At 37.0% G+C, this 24,250-nt stretch overlaps 1 protein-coding gene across 1 annotated transcript; it reads left to right on the top strand.

Annotated features, from left to right (window-relative positions):
* The first annotated feature begins 3,949 nt into the window (after positions 1-3,949).
* Positions 3,950-4,612, top strand: LOC126755779 (uncharacterized). Its single transcript, XM_050468511.1, has one exon. It carries the CDS (start codon positions 3,950-3,952, stop codon positions 4,610-4,612), a length of 663 nt encoding a protein of 220 aa, XP_050324468.1.
* Positions 4,613-24,250: the final 19,638 nt, after the last annotated feature.

The following is a 24,250-nucleotide window of genomic DNA, read 5'->3' as shown; positions in this document are numbered from 1 at the left end:
ATATGCGATTTATGTTTAATAAAAATAAATAAGTAAAAATCTATAATAATATTGTAAAATTTATATCATATCGGGGTGACTGAAGTACTTTCGCGTAGTACGCCTTTCTGCGTTGGAGGCCTTCGGCCGCGCTTGAAAAAAATAACCCTGGTCGAGCGAATACCCGGGGTGACTGAAGTACTTTCGCGTAATACTCCTTTCTGCGTTGGCGGCCTTTGGCCGCGCTTTAAAAAAATAACCCTGGTCGAGCGAATACCCGGGGTCACTGAAGTACTTTTGCATAGTACTCCTTTCTGCGTTAAAATAAAAAAAATATATTGAGTTTCGTTATAAAGTGGTTATCTTGCACTAATATTCAAACAAAGTTTGAGTTTTCATTACAAAATGGTTAAATATTATTATATAATATTATTATATAATATTAGTATATAATATTAGTATATAATATTAGTATATAATATTACATATTTGTTTATTAAATTGAGTAAAGAACATATCCATATGAATGGATAGAGGAATTTTTGGGAAAAAAGGCATTTCAGCGAATTTCCTTATTATCACATGGCAGCGCTCCATTTCGTCGTAATTTTAGCACACACATGATGTTCACTACGAGTGTAAAATGTAATTTTTAAAATAAAGAATTCTTCGGTAAAAAAACTGTTAAAAGTGTAAAATGTGGATTTATTTAAAAGTTTATAGTTTAAATTAATTAATTTGAAGTGAAAAATGTGAGTAAAGTGTGTTTAATGCGGTAAAATAGCTTGTTGAAATGCTCGAATTTTGGAAATTTTTGAACTTTAAGGTCGAATATCTCGTAAACTAAGCGTTTGCGGTACCTATAACCCTGCATATTTTTTAATCAGGAGGACTTCCTCTTTCCAACGGTACCTTCAAATCGCGGCGCCAAAGAAATCGGAATCGAAACAAAGTAGTGTTTGAAGGCGATAAATGCAAAATTTACAACAATGATAATAATTTGATAGCCACCGCAAATGTTGTAAATGATCTGTATCGTTTAAATTGTAATATTGAGTATAATCGTGATTCGCCATTTTATACTCGTGACGATTATAATTTATGGCATAGAAGAATGGGGCACATTTGTCAAGAATATTTGAAAAAAGTAAAATGTACTTCTTATGGTATAAACTTTGGAAAAGTTAATACAGAGAAATGCGAAGTCTGTGTAAAAGGAAAGCAAACGCGTGCATCCTTTAAAAACAGTGATACTCGGGCAGAAAACTTTCTTGATTTAATACATTCGGACGTAATGGGTCCATTTTCGGTAAAATCGTTTTCTGGTGCTCGTTTTCTGTTGACATTCGTAGATGACTTTTCGCATAAGCTGTTTGTGGTGCCAGTCAAGCACAAATCAGAAGTGTTTGCTGAATTTGTAAAATTCAAAAAAGTGATCGAAAATCAATGTTCGCGAAAAATAAAGGTGTTTAGATCGGACAATGGCACCGAGTATGTGAATGAAAATTATAAAAAATTTTGTGATTCAGAAGGAATTATACATCAAAAAACATCACCGTATGCACCTGAGCAAAATGGTGTTGCTGAGAGACTAAATAGAACAATTATTGAAAAAGTGCGATGTATGTTAATTGATTCTGGTTTACATAAAAAGTTTTGGGCAGAGGCGGCGAATACAGCTGCGTATATAGAGTTCCGTTCGGGTCACACGCGAAACGTTCCTATGAAATGTGGACTGGTAAAAAACCTAACTTAAAGTTTTTAAAAGTGTTTGGCTGTAAAGCCATGATGCATGTGCCAAGTGAAAAGCGAAAGAAGCTGGATGATAAATCGGTTGAATACATTATGATGGGTTATTGTAGTGTGTTCAAAGCATATAGACTGTTCAATCCGAAAACGCAAAATATTGTAATAAGTCGTCATGTTGTTTTTATTGAAACAAAAAATAAAAATAAAAATGTAACTGAAACGGACTATTATTGTGAAATTGCTGACGAGTGTGAATCTTTCAACATTGACAATTCAGAAGAGGTAGAGAGTAAAGAATCGCCAATGGTTGAAAACATGCAAACGGAATGTATTAACAAACGCGATAGTCAGTTAGTGAATAATAAAGTAGACGCAGATTCATCTGAATATGAAAGTGCAAATGACTCTGATGAAATTAAAGTTTTGGGCAATCATATCTTAAGGCGTTCGAAAAATCGCGGCCAAGAAAGATGGCTATAACTTTTGTGTAACTGACTTGGTATCAAATGATCCAAAAAATCTAATTGATGCTATGGCCAGTGAAAATGCAGATGAGTGGAGAGTGGCAGTTCAAGCTGAAATAGACTCTCTCCATTCTAACAATACATGGTGTTTAGTACAATTATTAGTTGGTAAGAAAGCCATTAAATCTAGGTGGGTATTCAAAACCAAAATGAACAGGAATGGTGAGGTGATACGACGTAAGGCTAGAATAGTGATCAAAGGATATAATCAGACAAAAGGTGTTGATTATGAAGAAACATTTGCTCCTGTAGTTCGATATACGTCATTACGTTTTTTATTGGCGTTAGCTGCACGGAAAGATTTGTTAGTACATCAAATGGATGATGTAACAGCATTTCTCAATTTAACAACGTTCTGCTGAAGTTAGGTCTTCTACGAAGCAATGTTGATCAATGTGTTTATTATAAAGTAAAGGGTAATTTGGTTGTTACTATTCATTGGGGTGTCCCAAACCCAGCGCACAACCCTATGTGGGGGATATTTCGCCTTCTCAATTTAGCTCGCCTTCAAACGGATGTTCTTAGGCTACCCAGAGGATACTTGGTCAAAGACCGGAAGTAGTGGGCTGCTTGAGTCATATGTAAAATAATCGTTTCTGGCCACTCCCAAGTGAATGGCGATCAGAGAACTTTCCTCACTTGCGTGAACTTCTACACATGACTCCATCCTCCACAGCTGCTGGCGTATGCCGATGATATTGATATCATCGGCCTCAACACCCGCGCCGTTAGTTCTGCTTTCTCCAGACTGGACAAGGAAGCAAAAGAAATGGGTCTGGCAGTGAACGAGGGCAAGACGAAATATCTCCTGTCATCAAACAAACAGTCGTCGCACTCGCGACTTGGCACTCACGTCACTGTTGACAGTCATAACTTTGAAGTTGTAGATAATTTCTTCTATCTTGCAACCAGCGTAAACACCACCAACAATGTCAGCCTAGAAATCCAACGCAGAATAACTCTTGCAAACAGGTGCTACTTCGAACTGAGTAGGCAATTGAGAAGCAAAGTCCTCTCTCGACAAACAAAAACCAAACTCTGTAAGTCACTCATAATTCCCGTCGAGTCGACGTTGCGAGTTTTCGAGAAAAAGTTCTGCGAAAGATTTATGGTCCTTTGCGCGTTGGGCACGGCGAATATCGCATTCGATGGAACGATGAGCTGTACGAGATATACGATGACATTGACATAGTTCAGCGAATTAAGAGACAGTGGCTAGAGGCTGGGTCATGTCGTCCGGATGGATAGAAACACTCCAGCTCTGAAAGTATTCGACGCAGTACCCGCCGGGGGACGCAGAGGAAGACGAAGACCTTCACTCCGTTGGAAGGACCAAGTGGAGAAGGACCTGGCTACGCTTGGAATATCCAATTGGCGCCACGTAGCGAAAAGAAGAAACGACTGGCGCGCTGTTGTTAACTCGGCTATAATCGCGTAAGCGGTGTCTGCGCCAATTAAGAAGAAGAAGGGTAATTCGATGCTATTTGTAGCTGTGTATGTTGACGATGTTCTGTTGTTTTCAAGCGACGACAAAAGTATGAAAACGTTAAAGGAACAACTTTCATTAGAATTTTACATGAAAGATCTTGGTGAAGTATCCTCAGTACTTGGTATGCGTGTTACTAGAGATACTACAAAGGGTACTATAGAAATAGATCAATCGCAATATATGTATGTTCGATAATGAACCGTTCGGAATGTCTAGCAGCAATCCGGTTGCGACACCAATCGATTTAAATCAACGTCTGAGTAATGAAATGTGTCCGAAAGATGAAACAGAGCAGCACGAAATGTCAAAAGTTCCGTATATGCAGGCTGTTGGTTGTTTGTTATTCGCCTCACAAATAACGCGACCTGACATCAGTTTTGCAGTTAATCTATTGAATCGTTTTTCTACAAATCCAGGAAAAGCACACTGGGTTGCGGTAAAACGTGTAATGCGTTATCTAAAAGGTACCATTGACAGCGGAATTGTGTATAGCAGAGAAGTAAATGATCTCACTGGATACTGTGACGCAGATTGGGCTAGTGATCTTGACGAAAGACGACCTACGACGGGCTATATGTTTAAGCTTCAGGGTGGTCCGATATCCTGGTGCACACGAAGGCAGCGTACTGTTGCTTTATCATCGACAGAGGCCGAATTCATGGCCATGACATCAGCTATTCAAGAAGCAAATTGGTTAATACGTCTACAGTCTGAACTGACATCAGTTATGGTAAAAAGCATGGTACTTTACTGTGACAATAAAAGTGCTACACAAGTGGCCTTGAATAACTCATATTCACCTCGTACAAAACACGTGGATATAAAAGGTAAATTTATTCGGCAGCATTTAGAAGCGGCAAGCTTAAATTGATTTATATTCCAATGAACGAGATGTTAGCAGACATTTTGACAAAAGGTTTTGCTAAAGAAAATCATTTTAATATTTGTAAGTCACTTGGACTTTTTAAGAATTGAAATAAAATTGTTTTCTTTGCTATTATTTAAAACACGAAACTATGTATTAAAATGTATGCATAAAATGTAAAGAACAAAAAGTTAATTTATACATATTTATTGTAAAAAGTGTCGTTCAGGAAAAGTGTTGAAGTAAAGAAAGAGCGACCATTTGTACTAATAAATACAACTCTGTAATATGATATGTTTACGCTGATTTAATGAATAAATATGTCCTCTCTCTTCCGGTTTGTATTTCACGCTAAACAGGTTGTTTTATTCCACTGTGTTATAATATATCAAACTTTAACAATTAGATCTATTGCTATCGATCTTGGGCCAAAAGAATTTTGCTACAGCGCATTTTCTGATGGTGACCCAACGATTCCGTGAAGTTCGCCTATCTAATAGTAGAACACAAGAGGGTACGGGAGCATCGCCCTACTCCCCTTCCACTGATAGCCTAGGGTACTCTCTTTGATGGTCACTTTTCTGAAGGGGGCTGGACTAGAGAAGTAAATCTACTGCTATCTTGCTGTAACCTCGGCTTGAAAAACACTGCAAACGACATGTTTTCATTTAGGAATCCAGCTTTTTGAGTCTGTTAGCAACTATCGAAGTCATACACCTACCGGCGATGTTTATGGGCACCATCTGCAAAATGACGTTTAGTGCCAGGGTTGGATTGGACTTTAGTGCATCACATATGCTGATGAGTCCACTAGTTGAACGCTCTCGAGTTTTTTTGCAAGTTTTATCCTTTCTAGAGCCCTCCACCATATAAAGGCTCCATTGATCATAATGGGCTTGACAATGGTGTCGTGGAGGCAGAAAACCGCTTTCGGTGAGAGGCCCCACCTTTTGTCAATGGCTCCTCTACAATAGTATAAGGCAACCGATGCCTTATTCGCTCTATGTTCGAAATGCGGCTTCCTTGAAAGTATCCTATTCAAGATGAGCCCTCGATTTTTCACTGTGTCCGCCGGTTGTAGGCAGGTGTTCCCCATTTGCAGCTGCGGCGCAACCAGAATCTTGTATTTTCTAGTAAATAAACCCATTTTGGTTTTATTTGGGGTAATGGCGAAACCATTTCCAACAGCTCAATTTGTTACGATGCTGAGATACCCTTGCGTAAACTAGTACATGCTTCTCAGGAATTTTAAGAAGGAAGAACTTTTCTCCGAGACGTCTGGACCCATCGACTTAAAATTTTCGGACGAACTACTTAGTTTAGTCAGGTAATGATGGATGGAAAACGATTTTTACCTGTATTACGCAAAAGTAATGAAAATTTTATTTTTTACTTTTCGATTTGAGATCATTTTAAGCAGAAACATTTTACAAAGCACCTTTTCATAGATATCTTCCTGGAAATCGACTACAGAAGGTTAGGTTAGATTCTACTGACTAGCAGTCACCCATATATATATGTCGGCGCACCGTAATAGTGTGTGGATATTGTTATGCGTGTGTATGTGTATACGGTTTAGGGAATTTCATTAGAAGTCTAAGTTCCTCATTATTACATCAGCCGTTAATTGTGCTGTGTTGAAGTACCGCTTTAGCGGGGCGACAACGTGGCGTCGCCACCGTCGAGTGTGGTTGTCTGCATGTCGTCTCTTCAAGGAGTACCGTTTTAGCGGGACGACAGTGTGGCGTCGCTATCGTCGAGCGTGGTTCGGTGGTAAGTTCAAAAGGAAGAAAACGACGTAGAGTCAGTCGAGTTGAGGACTTGATCTAGTGAAGTCGTGTTCAAGAGTTAATAGTGTGAAGTGAGAAAATATTGTGAAGTGTAAGTGTGAAACCGAAACGCTGCAAACATGTCAACCGAAGACAATGGTATTCCAACATCAGAAGTGGGATCTGGCTTGATACGAATTAGATGGGCCATGGCGAGTTGTAATGGAGATGCAAAACAAAAATTTGATTGACCTTATCAAGGCCGTCCAATCATCGACACCCGAAACAACAAATAAAAAAACAATTGCGCTACCGAAATTTAACGCAGACCTTGATGGCGCCGACGTATCGGCGTGGTGTTCCACAGCGAGTACAATTTTGACGGAAAATACCGTAAAAGGCAGCGCGTAGGTGATGGCCTTGAGTGCATCGTTGGAAGGCAGTGCGTCGCAGTGGCTTTCTCAAATATGTTATCCTGACATAACTTGGGACGAATTTAAAGAACTTTTCATGCAGCGCTTTGGTAGTGTAGAGACGCCAGCGGCTATGTTTCTGTCAATGTTAGCAAATTGTCCGACCGATGGCGAGTGCCTCTCCAATTATGCAAGTCGTATGATGACGTCACTTATCACAAAATGGCGCGACATGGACGTGGAGGAAATTGCAGTTTCTGTGACGCTTGCGAAGATGGCTCATGTTGATAATAGATTGCAGCGCCTAACCTTTACTTCAAATATGCGCACCAGAAGTGAATTACAAACCGAGCTTAAAGCATTCACGTTCAACAAAAGGAAGAAAAATCTGCAAGAAGAAATGTCTTCACCTGACATAAAGCGTCCGAAACTTTCAACAATCAAATGCCATTTCTGTGGAAAATTAGGCCACAAGATGATGGAATGTCGAGCTACACAGCATCAAGATCATCCTTCGTCTCGTGTTATGAATAGTAGCGGAAGGAGTGCATTTGGCCACCAGCAAAAAGCGAATGTAACCTGCTTTAAGTGTGGTGAACTTAGTCATATTTCAACACATTGCAGTAAGTTCAAAATGGATAAGGTCAAGGATACACACCAGACGAAAAGAGTGGAGCTATGCGAAGTTGTTGAGCCCAAAGGAGAGATGATTCATCACGGTCAGACGTTTATAACAACATTCGACTCTGGAGTGGAATGTTCATTAATAAAACAAAAGATAAGTATCAAATTAGTTGGTAAGAGAATTAACAATGTTGGGGAAGATAGAGAAATTACAAAATTTATTGGAAAAATATTCAAAATCTTTTATTAAGGGAACTCCTTCGAGTAGAGTTAGTTCGGGTGAAATGAAAATTAAATTAGTAGATCCAAGAAAAATTGTTCAAAGAAGACCATATAGGCTTAGCCCAAATGAAAGAGAATTGGTACGAGACAAGATTAATGAATTATTGCAATGTAAAATTATAAGCCAAGTTGCTCTCCTTACGCAAGTCCCATAATGTTGGTTAACAAAAAAGACGGCACTCATCGTTTGTGTGTTGATTACCGTCAGTTAAATTCTAATACAGTCGCAGATAGATATCCCTTGCCCCTTATATCAGACCAGATAGCCAGACTTTATGTAGCGAAATATTTTACATGTTTAGATATGGCAAGTGGGTATTATCAAATTCCCATGCACAAAGAATCGGTAGAGTGTACAGCATTTGTCACTCCAAACGGGCAATATGAATTTTTGGCAATGCCTTTTGGGCTCAGGAATGCACTTTCCATATTTCAACGCATAGTTATGCAAACACTTGGAGATCTTGCAAATGCGTTTGTTGTCGTTTATATGGATGATGTAATGGTGGCTGCTGCAACGAAAAGTGAGGCTTTGGAAAGGTTGAAAATCACTCTTGATTGTCTCACAAATGCTGGATTCTCATTCAATATAAAAAAATGTTCTTTTCTCAAGTCAACAGTTCAATATCTGGGATATGAAGTGAGTGCAGGTGAAATCCGTGCGAATTCGCGTAAAGTTACAGCGTTAACTACTTTGCCACCTCCTCAGTCAATCTCTGCTTGACGTCAATTTATTGGATTGGCGTCTTATTTCAGGCAATTTATTAAAGGATTCTCCTGTTTTATGAAACCGTTATATCTTTTAACTTCGGAAAAGAATGATTTTGTTTGGAGATCGGAACATGAAAAAATTAGACAAAAAGTTATTTCTATCCTTACGCAAAAGCCAGTCTAAGTAATTTTTGATCCAAATCACCCCATTGAGTTGCATACCAATGCAAGTTCTCGGGGATACGGTGCCATCTTGTTACACAAAATCAACAACAAGTCGCATGTCATTGAATATTTTAGTAAAGCTGCTTCTCCTGCTGAATCACGGTATCATTCTTATGAGTTGGAAACTCTTGCTGTTGTTTTGTCTATAAAACATTTTCGCCATTATTTATTAGGTAGAAACTCTGTGAAGACAACTCACTGATTGTAACTCACTTAAAGCATCAAGAACTAAACTGGATCTATGTCCCAGGGTACAAAGATGGTGGGCGTATTTACAGTCTTTTACATTTGACATACAATATAAAGAAGTTAAACGAATGTCTCATGTTGACATCTTTTCAAGAAATCTGCCTTCAGCAGAGTTGACTTGCAAAATTCCAGAAAAACGAGTTAATTTGGCAGAAATATCTGACAATTGGCTTTTGGCCGAACAGTGTCAAGATTCTGAAATAGTTAATATTGTAAATAAAGTAAAAGAAAATTCTCTTGCTGAGGATATTGCTAAAACTTACGAGTTGAGAGCAGGAATATTATATCGAAAAATTCAGCGAAATGGTAGAACTCGATCCTTACCAATTGTTCCTCGACCATTTAGATGGTCCGTAATAAATCAGATCCATGAGTCCATCATGCATTTGGGATGGGAGAAGACCTTAGATAAGGCTTACGACTATTACTGGTTTGATAACATGTCCAAGTATATTCGGAAGTTTGTTGAGAATTGCATTACGTGTAAAATGTCAAAGTCTTCTTCGGGTAAAGTTCAAGTAAGTCTTCATCCAATACCAAAAGTAAATACACCTTGGCACACCATTCACATCGACATAACTGGAAAGCTGAGTGGCAAGTCTGATCAGAAGGAGTATATCATTGTTCAGGTGGACGCCTTTACCAAATTTTTTTACTGAACCCACACGCTTAAAATTGATGCTGAAAATTGCATAAATGCTGTCATATCTGCTATTTCTCTGTTTGGAGTACCAGATCGCATGATAGCGGATCAAGGCAGATGTTTCGCCAACAATAGATTTAGTGAGTTTTGTTCACAACAAAAAATTAATTTGCATTTGATTGCGACAGGTGCAAGTAGAGCAAACGGACAAGTTGAACGCATTATGAGCACCTTAAAGAACTTATTAACTGCTGTTGAAACTAGCAATCGATCTTGGCAAGATGCATTAGGAGAAGTTCAATTAGCTTTGAACTGTACGGCTAGTAGAGTGACAAAGGCAAGCCCCTTAGAATTGTTTATCGGCAAATACCTGCGATATGGTAGAAGAGATCGACTTGACAGAGAGGACTAAAGTAGTTGGATGCAGGGTTGGGGATTTCGTATTGTTAAAAAATGAAGAGAGGCATCAAACTAAGCTAAGTCCAAAGTTTAAAGGACCGTTTCGAATAACCGAATTGTTAGAGGGGAATAGATATATGCTCAGGTCTTTGACAAATAATAGAAAATATAAATATGCTCATGATGACATAAGAAAAATGCCAAATGGGCAAATACCAGTTGAGTTTGAAAGTTGTGATAAGGATTTATGTGATGAAATAGTTGGAAAAGACACTGTTGAAAGAGAAAGTAATGAAAGCATGTAAAAAGAAACTGTTGAAAGAGACAGTAATGAAAGCATGTAAAAAGAAACTGTTGAAAAAGACAGTAATGAAAGCATGTGAAAAGAAACTGTTGAAAGAGACAGTAATGAAAGCATGTAAAAAGAAACTGTTGAAAGAGACAGTACAGGTGCCTTAAGGAATAATAATGAAATTTGTAATAATAATGAAATCTGTAATTATAATGTAAGCACAAGTGCAAAACAATTGTTTTGATCATGGCGTGTGGCGCTTTAGATAACATAATGTGAAACCTGAATGGTTAATAATAATGTAAAAATGAACTATGTCAAAAAAAATGTAAATTGTAATAGAAATTATAAGTTTAGAAGTTATAATTGAATAAACTTTATAAGTTGGTTAACTGGTAACAAAGCATCTGTGGTACGACGTAGAGTCAGTCGAGTTGAGGACTTGATCTAGTGAAGTCGTGTTCAAGAGTTAATAGTGTGAAGTGAGAAAATATTGTGAAGTGTAAGTGTGAAACCGAAACTCGCTACGCTGCAAACATGTCTACCGAAGACAATGGTATTCCAACATATACATTCTGTTTTTTGCAGTAATGCCAGATAGAAGTTCAGTTAAATTTGAGCTGATGGTCAAGCGACTTAATATCTAAATTTAATACTCATCAAGAACGTTGAACTCTGAAACTCTTAGATAAGCCGAATTCCATATAAGTCTCTAGAGGAGCAAATAATGTGTTCCAGTATCTCTCATGCTTACTTCCTTGCACTTTATATTCTCTTAAAAAACTTTTTTTTTGTATTGAAATGAGGCATTCGTTGACGTGATAGCAGTCTTGCCCTAATGAAGCCATCTCGTTTATTTTCCCCACAAACTGCGTTCGATGCTTCTGTTATCAACTTGATGCAGCGCTCCACAGCTTGGGTGTGGCATAGAAAATCTGTAATATCCTTACATGTACCAAGAACGGTTGACAATGTTTTTCAAGGTTTCATCAAACATTTTTAAAGTTAGAGATGGATTAGTTATATCAGAGTCTTGCCACATAATAATTTCAGTGTAATCTAAGGCATCGAAGTTGAATGTAGGTACTTTAAAGGTTCAAAGTCTTCGAGCTTTCTCTGATCTTGGTTTTACAATTCTTCGATATGCAAGATCTCTTAAAATCTCTCTGTCATCACCAAGCATGGCAATGAGAAGATTTTCTGGGTGACCAAAGTACCCATTTCGTTAGAGTACCTTGTCAACGATCACTTTCATATCGGAATTCAAATAACGACTTAGATTAATGGTATGCCATATGTTTTTGGCTCCGTTAATGTATGAAGAATTACGTTTTATTGTAAACCACAGTGGTCCATAAACTTTCATAACATACGTGGCTAATACAACTAGCTTTTCTTCTGGGTCAGTTTTAGTGGCATTCAATTTTAGAATGATTAGCTGTTGTTAGTCATCTAAAATGGTTAAGGGCTCCAGCTTCCATATTAGCTAAACTGGAGAAAATACGAGTATGCCAGTACTGATAGCGGTCATTATGTCGTATAAATACGTATTATGTCGTAGGAACGAATCAATTGTAAAACTCTTTTTACACTTACAATTGGCAGTGAAGATTTTCGCCATATTTTTAGAACTTCACCCCCTGATCTTTCAGATATTTCAAGAATTGTTGGCTCCATTGTTGTTCTATCGGGCTTCAATTCGTGTTTTATGAACTGATAATATTTCATCAGATCATTATACGTAGGTAAGTGAGAAACATGTAACTTCTCCGGCAAACCAGAGACAGGACACCTCGTCGTTTGTCGTGCTTTAACTTGAGACATATTTCTACAATCAAGGCAAGTAATAAGTACTAATTACAGTTATAAGCTAAGCTACAAGCATCAAATATACGTGAAAAATACGATTTACAGTAAATATTCCGATTCCAGCTGTAAAATTTGATGTAACAAATACATAAATGAAAGTCGAACAAGTGAGCTGCTGTAAGCGCGCGACTAAAGTGAATAGGTATCAACTTAAGTTTTTTTACTTTTTTTAAATCAAACCACTTTATTCAACTTCAAACTTAAGACTCTACAGAATTGACAGATCGCTGTCAGTTGCTTACTTAAATCTACCGTTATTTGGTTATTGTCGGCCTGGTATTGTGGAAAGTGAGTGCCTGGGAAAATTAGCATAACATATAGAATGGGGAAGTTTTGGAGTGTGAAATTAAAGTGCGGAACGTATCTATGTTATTATAATATGTTAAGATAGTGGTATATATGTTTTAAGAGCATTAATTTCTATCTTACTCTGACATAGCATCGCTTAAAACATGAAATAACGTTTATAAAATGTTTGCGAATTTATGAGTATTTGGCATAAATTTTCAAAATTTCAAGTCGATGGGGGCACCTCTAAACATAGCATGAGATTACTGATTTTTCTTGTGTTTAATATTTACCTAAAACAGCAACTTTCTACAGGTATACAGAAACAGAAACCAAAAATTAATAAAAATCGCTCCACCCTAATGTACATCTAGGTTGGCCGATATCGCCCATCGGTGTTTGACCCATAGAGGATTGTTCCTCCCGTTACTGATTGTATCTACGAAGTTTCCAGTTATTAGTATGGTATTGCATATATATTATATATATATTATTACTAGCGGACCCGACAGATGTTGTCCTATACAGACGTCTTCAATCCGAAAATTTCAACCTTTTAACAATATGCTGTAACAATCTGGACCGTTTTGATGAAAATTATTATTAAAAAGCTATTACATTATTTAACCTCATTACGGGTACATTCATCACAATTCAACCAATCCATAGCGTGAGAGTATGCGTATACTATATGAGAGAAATTAAATCTAGAAGCTGTGATAAGTAAAAATTTTAAGTCCGTTTAATTAAAGGTGAAAACACTTACACTCAAACTATTTTATTTTATAACATATTATATATTTTTTGTAATTTACATAAACTTAGTTTACTGTAATGCCATTGGATGTACAATATTTTTGGTTAATCCTTGAGGAGTATAAATAAACAAATTCGTGAGAGAAATACGGATTTTCTGGCGTTGCATTGATGTTTGACCTGACAACAGCAAATTTTTAATTTAATTCCAGCTTGGATTACAGGCCAATGTGATAAAAAGATTTGGTCGGCCGTATGCACGTACGTTAGTCATAGCGTCTTGAATGTATTCTAGCATATGACGCGGACTGCAAATGTATGATGATGGGAGGATATATGCAGTACCGATGTTGTTGATGCCATTTCTTGCATCTACGTTACCGATTATGGCATCACACAAACTAAAGTACTCCTCAGTACGAAGTTTTGCTTGATTAAATTTTATATATCGTAATCTCTCACTTTCGATTTTTACATACATATCCACAATGTACTCATGAAATAGTTGCCTGCATCGGAGAATATTGTTGTTTTCATTAGCACGAATCACCAACCGATATGCATAGAAGTTCATAGCACTAACTGTCTTCATCAGTTCTTCACCTTCAAATTAATATATTTATGAGATAAACAGAAACCATAAATAAAAAAATTGTAAGATGATCTATAAGTGGTAATTGTAGTTGGATTCTTTTGTTTAATATTTAAATGATATCCATCTTCTCCTTCCCAACGATGATTGTCTTAAATTATTTGCATCGCATTATCTCTGCGTTGTATGCGTATGCCTCGATGTTCACATTGGTAACCAGCCATAACAACTGCAACTTCATTAACATTTGGAACATTATATACTTACATATGCCTGCGTGCTCTCCATGGGGCACTTTTTCTGCTTTAATGACAATGACGTAGTTGTCGATTTGCAGTCTGTTAGAAAGGGTCTTGAACAATTGTACTAATTGGTTATGGTTTTTCAAAAAACGTTTCCAAAAAGTGCACAACTTATTGTTCCTCTATCTGCGTAAGCGCAGCGTGTATGTGGTGTAAATGGACGATCATGGACCAATTGCGCGTTCCGAGTTCGTCGACCAATATTTCTTGCTCTTCCACGAAGACGTTGCATCTTTCTGTAAAAATAAGAAACTGTTAAATAATACACAACGAATATGAGTTACTTATAGAAGGTGAAATTTTAATTAATTATCTGAAAGGATTTATTGTAACAAATTTTGGGTAAAAAATGTGTGATTTTATTCCTTTGCTTTTTGTACTCTTGCAACCAGTTGCTACAGAGTATTGTAGTTTTGTTCACCTAACGGTTTTACGTATCACCTAAAACTAATCGAGGTAGATATAGAGTTATACATATATAAATGATCAGGTGACGAGAAAAGTTGAAATCCGGCTGACTGTCTGTCGGTCCGTAAAAATTGAGATATCTCGATGAAACTTGGTATGAGAGTTTCTTAGTACAAAAAAAAATCGAGTTCGTAGATGGGCGTAATCGGATCACTGCCACACCCACAAATCGCGAAAAAGAATAAAGTGCCATAACTAAGCACTAAACTAAGCTATAAAGCTGTAAAGAGGATCCCAGTAGCAAGCCGCGCCTAAGGGAAAAGTTTTTTGAAAAAGCGACTACAACCAAACTTGCTGAGTACAAATCTTATTAGTACTTCTACCTACAGTATGAAAAGGGGGAAATCGGAGGATAACCCCGCTCACTCCCCATATAACGGTACTGTTAAAACTAGTAAAATCTCCATAAATCAATACCTAAATACGCCAGAGACATTAATTTTACCACCGAGATGGTATGAGAGAGCCTTATGATACCTGATGTGAAAATTTTACGACGGGCGAGGCACCGCCCACGTTTTGGTGAAATCCCATATCTCGGGACCCGACTCACCTATTTCGACAAAACTTGGTATGTGGCATTATTTTCATATTTCTCTGTCACGTTGTGAAAATTCGAACAAAAACCACGCTTCCCTTCCATATAACACAATTTTAAATTCAATTTGATTATTTTACTTTCCAGTACAGAAATCAAGAAGCAATTAATGTAATGGGATTAAACTTTGAACGAATAAGTCCTTTTTGTTCGAAAATATCGGTCAATGTCTAAGATATATAATTGAGATTCAGGGATAATCTTTCTCTTATAATGGTTTGTCTGTATGTTCAAAATGAGTTGAATCTGATCAATACTTCATTAGCCCCCATATACCTAACAAAAAGATAATCAAACTTCCGGGTGACTTTGTACCGCATATGTTAGCCAATATGTGAGTCATCTCAATGAAAATAAGATAGCTTGTTTTATTCATAACAATGTATCTTTGTGCTGCAAATAGATAAATCTGAGCGAATACTTCACTTTTTCAGTAAGTGACATGTTAGTAGCATGTCGATACAACTCCAACTTCGATATGCTACATACAAGGGTTTTCGCTTTTCTAACAAACCTTATGTGTCTGTCACTACAGGAGTTATACTATATATAGTATATGAGTATGTATATAAAATTGGTTGGATTTTGATCCTCAGGTTGACGTTTTACACCATAAAGTATTTTCCTGGCTTTTACTCTTGTAAGTTGCGAGAGTATAATATGTTCGGTTGCCCGAACAAGTATTGTTTTGCAATCAGCAGAATTGAGAGCAAAGAAATACACAACTGTGCGTAGGTATGCGTGTGTTTGCTCGCTTTGATAGGTCAGAAATCGATTTAGAGCGACAGCAATTAGGCATTCAACATATTCATATATATTATAACTATAGGCTAAGTCGTAGATATATATAAATAATGGACATATATATACGCTCATACAAATGCATTTACATATATACATACACACACCCAAATACACCAGACAATCCTTTTCGGAGAAACTCAAAAATCTTGAGAACTCCTCCAAAAGGCAAACCTGAAGAGGCCACCGCTGCTGGATCAGCAAAAATATGCGAAAATGCCGACCAAGCAGGCAAAGGTGGCAAATCTGAGCAGCTTCAAAATAATGAGAATCCCAATATTTTCTGCAAACTGGGTAAAAAAATTAAAGAGCTCCAAAGCATGATGTCTGGTCAGGGACATATTAACCAAGCTATACGTGATCTGATAAGCTGTATCACAAGCTTGTATGACAAGGCAGAAAAGCAAGACCACCCGTCGAAAAGAGTAATGGTAGGAAAGGCAGGTATCCCCTATCAAAAGTGATAAAAATGCCCCAAAGAGACCTCGCGAAATATTGGGATATTTGCCACCAACGGAGAAGCCGAAAAACATGGAATCATAAAGTGCAAGGAACATATAGTGAGGTCACTGAATGCATGCAAAAAGACAGTTTGGGAGACAAGCCCAAACTGGTTTCAAACGTGAGGTACATTAGAAAACCCCTCAAAGGAAACCTGCTAATTGAACTAAAAAATCAAGCAGAAAAGAGAGCTGACACGTTCGAAACCGCTCTAGAAGGAGTTATTGGTGAGATGGCCGTAATACAGCCAAAAACTCATAATATTACCATTATGAGCAAAGACTTGGATGAAATAACCACCCCTGAAGAAATCTGTGAGGCATTACAAAAGGAGTGTGGGATCCAAAACCTGGGGAAGCAAAATATAAAAAATTTGCGGAAAACTCGAAGTGGCAAAAGAGGATGCCAAAATTTTACTCAAGTGTGGCAAAGTAACGATCGGGTGGTCTATCTGCCGCCTCCGGGAATTCTCACCTATTACTCGTTGTTTTAAGTGCTTCCAACTAGGACACTAGGACCCACTGATAGGTCTTCCCTTTGTACACGTTGCGGAACCCCTGGTCACGTGGCAAAGACATGCACAAATTTCCCAAGCTGTATGCTCTGTAAATGGGAGCACTCCGTTCTAAGTACGGTCTGTCCTAAATACGCAGATTTTAAACAGTGGCACACAAAAAACCTTTCAAAAGGGAAATAAATGTTCAATAATAGACCTAATGTTTGCTAACGACGTGCTTAGCAGGCATACTAAGTGGAAGGTGTCAGATATGTACACAAATAGTGACCATATGGCTATAATTGCTGAAGTTTCGGTCTCCCAAGAAGCGGAACACTGCCGGAGAAATACCTCTCGAAAATGAAGTTGGCGGCAAAAGGAATTAGGTACTGACGTTTTTGAGAGCGTCTGGAGTGCGGCAAAGACATCAGGCGAAAACGCAGCCCACTTAGTATCCGCTGTGCGGAAGGAACTAGTTGCAACATGCGATGCAACTATGCGCAGGACGAGATACTATAACAATCGAAAGCCGGTATACTAGTGGAACGACGAAATTGCCAAGCTGAGGAAGCTTTGTCACTCAGCTAGACGCCGCCTACAGCGTAACCAGCATTGCATTGTGGCAGCAGCGGTGCAAACTTCATGCAAAGGACGGTAGACCTACCAACTGATTTCGGACATACATACATTTGTGGATAGGTAGACAACATGGAGACCACCTGGATTTCCACCTTACCCAAATACTCCTGCTTTTAAAAAGAAAAAAAACAAAGCCCGTATTTTTATAAATGAAAACATTTGAAATGCGTCTTGCGGCATACGGTTGTGTATGTGTGCATGTAAGTAAGTGTGAACGTGTCAATTGCAAATATCAATGATATTTCCACCCTATAACCAAATACAATCTATTATGCATAACAACAACAACTAAATAGTTTCGCACGTTTATAAATTTCAATTAATATTCTCAAGTGCCGTTTAAGCGGCTTTTGTTTATCTAAATACATTTTGTATAAATGTACGGTAACGTTGTCAAAAACTTAAATAGAGCATTCTAGTGGCGATGTAACCCACAAAAATTAAGTTCAAGACACTTCCTCAACATAATGAGCCGAAACAGTAATCGAAAGCCTGAAATAGATGAAGGACTCAAATATCCTAACATAGATGATAAGATTACTGTATAAACGACTATGAGCAAATAATAATGAAAACATAAAAATGTTAATTTCGTTGCACAGAGGCTATAGCACCCTTCAAATGCAATGCAAAAGATTCCTTATACGAACTTTATTCAAATCGCTCAGTTCCTTTGGCAGTTATATGCTATACATAGTGATCCGATTAGAACAATGTCGGTAGAATATTACATTATCGCCTTACGCAAGAACCTATCCCAAATTTCGTGAAGATATCTCGTAAAATGAAAACCTTCATGCAAAAACTTGGATGACCTCGACTCAGCAAGTCAAGCTGATCTTTTATTTATGTATATACTTTATGGGGTCTCCAACTTCTCTTACTGAGTGTTAAAAACTTCGTGGCAAACTTAATATAGCCTATTCAAGTACAAAAAAAAAGTCAATTGAAACCCAACTGAAATATGGAAACCTGACGAGAAATTGATTTTCTGTGATAGCTCTATGGGCTAGTGGTGGGAAAAATCTCTACTAGAAGAGTGCTTTTTCTGAAAAGCACGGCTTTGGACTTTTTAATTTTTAAAATTAAAGGAGAGCTTCCGCACCACTAAAATACTAAAGACAGAAAAGAAAGAGCGAAACCTTTTTATCTGCGTGGTAATAAATGGTGTAAAACAATAAGAGTACTCGGCGGTCCATCTAATGGATTTAGCAGTTTACAAGGGAAACCTTCTTCTAGATCTTGTAGAAGCCCAATAATAGATTAATGTAAAGTTAACAAATTGATTTTATTTAATTTAAGTTTTACATTAATTGTCTTTACACTCTTAACACTCCTAATGCTTTAATAATAATGTCTTAATATCACAGTACAACAGCTAATCTGGGGGGTGAGAAATTCCAAGTCAGGGTGATGGTACTAGGTCAGTATAGTAAAACCATCAAAGGGTTTGGCGTTCGTATGTGTCAGTTTTTTTATGACTTTTTAAATTTGCATTTCAATCCGATATGGGTAATGGTGCAATTGTGTGGACTGCTCTTCTTATAATCCCGTTTGTCGTTTTAATGTCCACAACTCTGCCCTGCCCTCTGAACCAGGGATGATTTCGATAATTATGCCAAGTTACCAATGCTGTGGGGTCAAGTTGGATTCATGGATGATGATCATTGGTTCAATTTCGATGTTGTCTTCCGGTTTCAATCACTTAGAGCGTCGTTGTAGGCTAAGAATATAGTCGTGTGACCATATGTCCCAGAAACGCTGCTTCAAATACGTCACCCGCTACCATTGTGTTAACGAGGATACTGTGTTCATATTGATAGCTTTATCTGGCATCGACAGTAATGATGTTCCAATCAATAGATGAACCGGAGTTAAAGCTTCGCCATCATTGGGGTCATTTAAATGCGGTGTCAGCGGACGAGAGTTCAAAATAGCTTCTACTTCAACTACGGCGGTCTGAAGTTCTTCATATGTCAGGTGAGCGTTTGAGATGTTTTTTAGCAAAATGAATTTCATTGATTTTACTGCCGCCACCCATAAAGCCCCAAAATGTGGAGCACGAGGCGGAATAAAACAAATCTTAAAACCAGTGTTGGTGCTATAACTAGTGATCTCATCAGTGGACGCTTGATTGAAGAATTTTTGATGGCGTTGTCACAGCAAATGCGTTGAAGTATGCCGCGTCTTCCTACAAAACGTTTTAGAAGATATTCTATGTACAAAGATGTAAATCGATGATCTTTTGGAAGAAGTGCGGGAAATTTTGCGTCAAAAAGAATTTGTGCCTTTGACAAACGGCCACCGACTCTGAGGACTGAAACTGTCACTCCGTTAAGATTCATTTCATGTTGAAAAGGAGTCAGCTTCTGTACGAACGATTTAACTTCTTGCTGTTTCTGAAGTCTTTCAATTTCTTCAGCGAATTCGATCTGTTGAATAGCTACGGCGATTCGCCACCTACGTGGACCGAGTTCCTTTAACGGTAGATGAAGTATCATTGCTGGCGTTAGTTTATTGTTAACAGCGACTTTGTTGAAACACGAAATATATATGCAGCGACGCGAAGTAATCGTTGGTACGATGGACTGCGGTTGATGATGATATTGATGATGTTTCCCTCGTTGCTACTTTTGCTACACTTGAGGTTGATTCCCTTCCGTCGTTCCAAATCTTGGATTTTAATGTTATGTTCCTTCTTGCATACAGACCATTCCGATGAATTTTTCATTAGAAACTCTGGTCCAGAGAACCAGGACGTACTTACAAGATCCTGAGCGCGTGAAACGATATCTGCAGGATTGTGCGTACTTGGTACGTGTTTCCAGCTAATGTCTTCTGAAATTTCCTGAGTTTCAGTGACTCGATTGGCAACGAAGCAATTTAATGTCGTCGAATGAATGTTGAGCCACTTTAAAACGGTCTCTGAGTCAGTCCAAAAATATATATTAGTGCAAAATTTTAATACCTTATCCTTAATTTTTTGCCAAGTCCTACTCAGTAACAGTGCTGCACATAACTCCAAAGGAGGATTGATGCCACTTTAGATTTACTAAATGACTCTCGGCCTACCCTATCATGAAACACAGCCACACCAAATTTCACCACTCACCTTCCACATCACTACACATCACACCAATACACTCAAGCATTACACCACACTTCCAACTAGAGCACAACAGTTTACGCAAAAAAAGGGACGGACAACTCCAGCCGGACACACTTCGCTTTTTGCTCCCGTACGAGTCGCTTTTGCGCATACGCTTTTCGCAGCATCGCTTTGCTTTTTTCTCTTCCTCCCACGTACATCAACGTCCGCTGATTCCGCCGCCGAGTGAGATATCCGAGCAATTTATAACGTTTAAAAAAAAAAAAATATATATATATATATACATTCTGAAATAAAATAAATACATTTACGAAATTTACAATTTCAAAAAAAAAAACCTGTGCTGTGCGTTATTTGTTACCACAAAAAACTAACAAGTGAGTTTCGGAAATAAAGGTGAGTTCGCTACTTAAAGAAACATGGTCCTTCGAGCCTACAGAAAGGCACCTTAAAAAAGAAAAACGAAAAGTAAATAATAATAATAAAAAATTTTAATTAAATAAAGTGCGGTGACTAAAACACATATTTTAAAACTATTAAAGTGGAAAAAAAAAAAAGTTGAAAAACTATTAAAGTGGAAAAAAATTAAAAAACAGTGGGGTGAAAAATACCTGAAAATCATAAAGACAAAAAATTGACATATACAGTGATACTGCAGTACAACACAGTTGGGATATACATATAATATATCTAAGAAAAAAAAGACTAAACGAAAACAAAAACAACAACAACAGCGGGCGCGAAACTAAATAAATATCACCAACGGGCGCGAAACTAAATAAAACACACTAACGGGCGCGGATAATAAAAGCAACATACACAAAAGCACATACTAAAGGCACACAGGAGAATAGAAGGCATACTAACTGCACGGACAAGAAGAAAAAGGAAAAACATTAGGGCAAGCCACAAAGAAATACACTCCCCCAAAATTCCCTTGATGCGAGAAAGGGTAAGTGTATCGCTTCCAACTTACTTATATGCATGTACATATGTGTGTTTAGCAAAAAAAAAAAAAACAAAAAAAAACTGGTTTACAAATTATAACTCGGTTATAACTTTAAACAGTTTCATCAAAACGGAAACTCAAATTTAATACGGTGCTTTAAAAGACCGATATTAAAGTTGATAAAATACATACGTGTATTAAAATTACTAATTGCTTATATATGCTTATTTTTGTGAACACAATCACACACAACAAATTAAAACCTTAAAAGGACATTCTACTTGCAATATTTTCCGACACCCCTTCTGCTTTTAAAGCAGCAAGCGAATTGCACTAATAAAGGCATATTAAAAAGTACAAACCAGGAAATAAAAGAAAACATAAATGCGAACATATGATTTATAAATTGAAACACACATACATATATACATGCAAACCAACTTTTCTTAGCTTGGTAATTAACTAGCATATACTTACCGAAATTTATTAGAGGCAAATATAGGAACATACATACGAGTATATACATACCGTCACACATGTGTGTTGAGTGCAGAAGTTAAATACCTGCAAATATCGTTTCTCTTCTTCCAATTTAACTAACTTTCCTGCGTCTATACTAGTACCGCGATTACAACAATAAATTGTATTTCAATAAATTGCATGCCTACATGGTATATACCACATATACATAGGGACAATCAAATTACGGGAAAGTAATACAATTTTGAAAAACAAAAAAAAATAATAAACGGAGTGTTACAAGATTGATAACACGAATTAACAACAGAACGAAAAAAAATTTTATCACAATAAATACATAAAATACCATATATATGTACATATATGCACATACATAAATATTCATATACTCAAAGTCCAAATTGGCATCAGGTTCAAGCAATACCTCTTGTATTTGCACAACAAAAACAAGCAGGTTTGCTTCATATTAAAATAATTTAAGCATACTTATATGCATACGAAGCACATATCGTGCACACATACATACATACTTATATACAAAAGGTATTGACCCTTTCCGGCACACAAGTACGAGGGCATACCAATAAATCCGAAAAAAAAAAAATATATACTCGCAGTACATTAAAAAAAAAAAAAAAAGAAAATAATAAATAATAATAATATTATAATATATATTATAATATTATTATTATAATTATTGTTATTATAATTATTATTATTATAATTATTATTGTTATAATTATTATTACAATAATAATAAACACAAACGCCATCAAAAGTAGATACAACGGCGAGTAATATAAGCTATAAACGCGGATTTTATTAATTTTTATACGAAATAAAAAAAACTCTTATTTAACTAAAAGAGTTCTCGGTTAATTAAGTTCTCAGTATACACTGAAAGAAAATATACACAAATATTTTACAAATTTACATTTTCTAAATGAATATAGATTCAAAAGAATCTAAAACATCTCAATTCCTAAAAATTCCAAAAATGATTTCTGACGATAAGAGTCCATGTACACCTGCAGAAGCTACACGCTCTAAGCAAGGTGCTACAAAACAAAAGAGGGGGAAAGACATATCATACTCCAAATTCATTTCAGAGAGTGACTGTCTAGTAAAATACTGCACTCGGTTTGCCTCTTCGCCGATTCAAGACAATTCTGAATCGGCGCTAGAAATAAAAAGCCAAACGCTTGAAAATTTTTGGATACGTCTCCAAGCTGCATATGACACAATTGTAGATACTGACGAGTCAGATCTACCAGAAAACTTTAAATCTTCTGCTTACGCCAAATTTGAAAACTGCTTAGACCAGTATGAAGACACGAAAATTATGATCACAGATCAACTAAAACTTATAAAGTCAATTGCACCTACTCCCCACAGTAGAGTAGAGTTACCACAAGTGCAAGCCCAAGAGGCAACAGGCATTCATCTCAAAGTGCCAGCATGTGATACGGAAATATTTCATGGAGGTTATGAACAATGGCCGTCCTTCCGGGACATGTTTACAGCCGTGTACATAAACCATCCAAAATTATCACAAGCGCAAAAATTGTATCATCTCCGATACAAAACAAAAGGTCAAGCAGGCGTAATAGTAAAACAGTTCGCATTAAGTGATGACAATTTCAATTTGGCTTGGGAAGCTCTGAAAGCCAGATATGAAAACAAAAGAATATTGGTCGACAAGCAAGTAACCATACTCATGAACTTGCCGAAAATTCAAAAAGAAACAAGTGAAGAATTCATAAAATTAGAATCCACTGTTTCAAATTGTTTGTCGGTTCTAACGACACAAAATGTTCCCACAGACAGTTGGGACCCTATTCTGGTAAACATATGCACCGCAGCATTACCAGAAAAATCATTACTTCTATGGGAGCAATCGCTCTCATCAAGAAGAGACTGCCCAACGTGGCAGCAAATGAAAGATTTCTTAACTGCCCAATATGAAATAGCAGAAAGGGTAGATAAAAAAACAGTCAGAACTAAAAACGTTCAACCCGACCTAAACAGAAGCTTCAATAGACCCCAAGTCAATAACAATAACAATTTAAATAGAAGCTTTTTCAAAGCTCAATCGTTCACATCTGAACAGAACAAATATACATCATGCGAACTATGTACAGGAGGGCATAAACTCAAAACTTGCGAGAAGTTTAAAAAATTAAATATAA

This window comes from Bactrocera neohumeralis, chromosome 4, assembly GCF_024586455.1.
Source record: "Bactrocera neohumeralis isolate Rockhampton chromosome 4, APGP_CSIRO_Bneo_wtdbg2-racon-allhic-juicebox.fasta_v2, whole genome shotgun sequence".
NCBI classification, from domain to species: domain Eukaryota; kingdom Metazoa; phylum Arthropoda; class Insecta; order Diptera; family Tephritidae; genus Bactrocera; species Bactrocera neohumeralis.
Note: the sequence above shows the minus strand (reverse complement) of the source record. Positions and strands in the feature narration are given on the sequence as shown.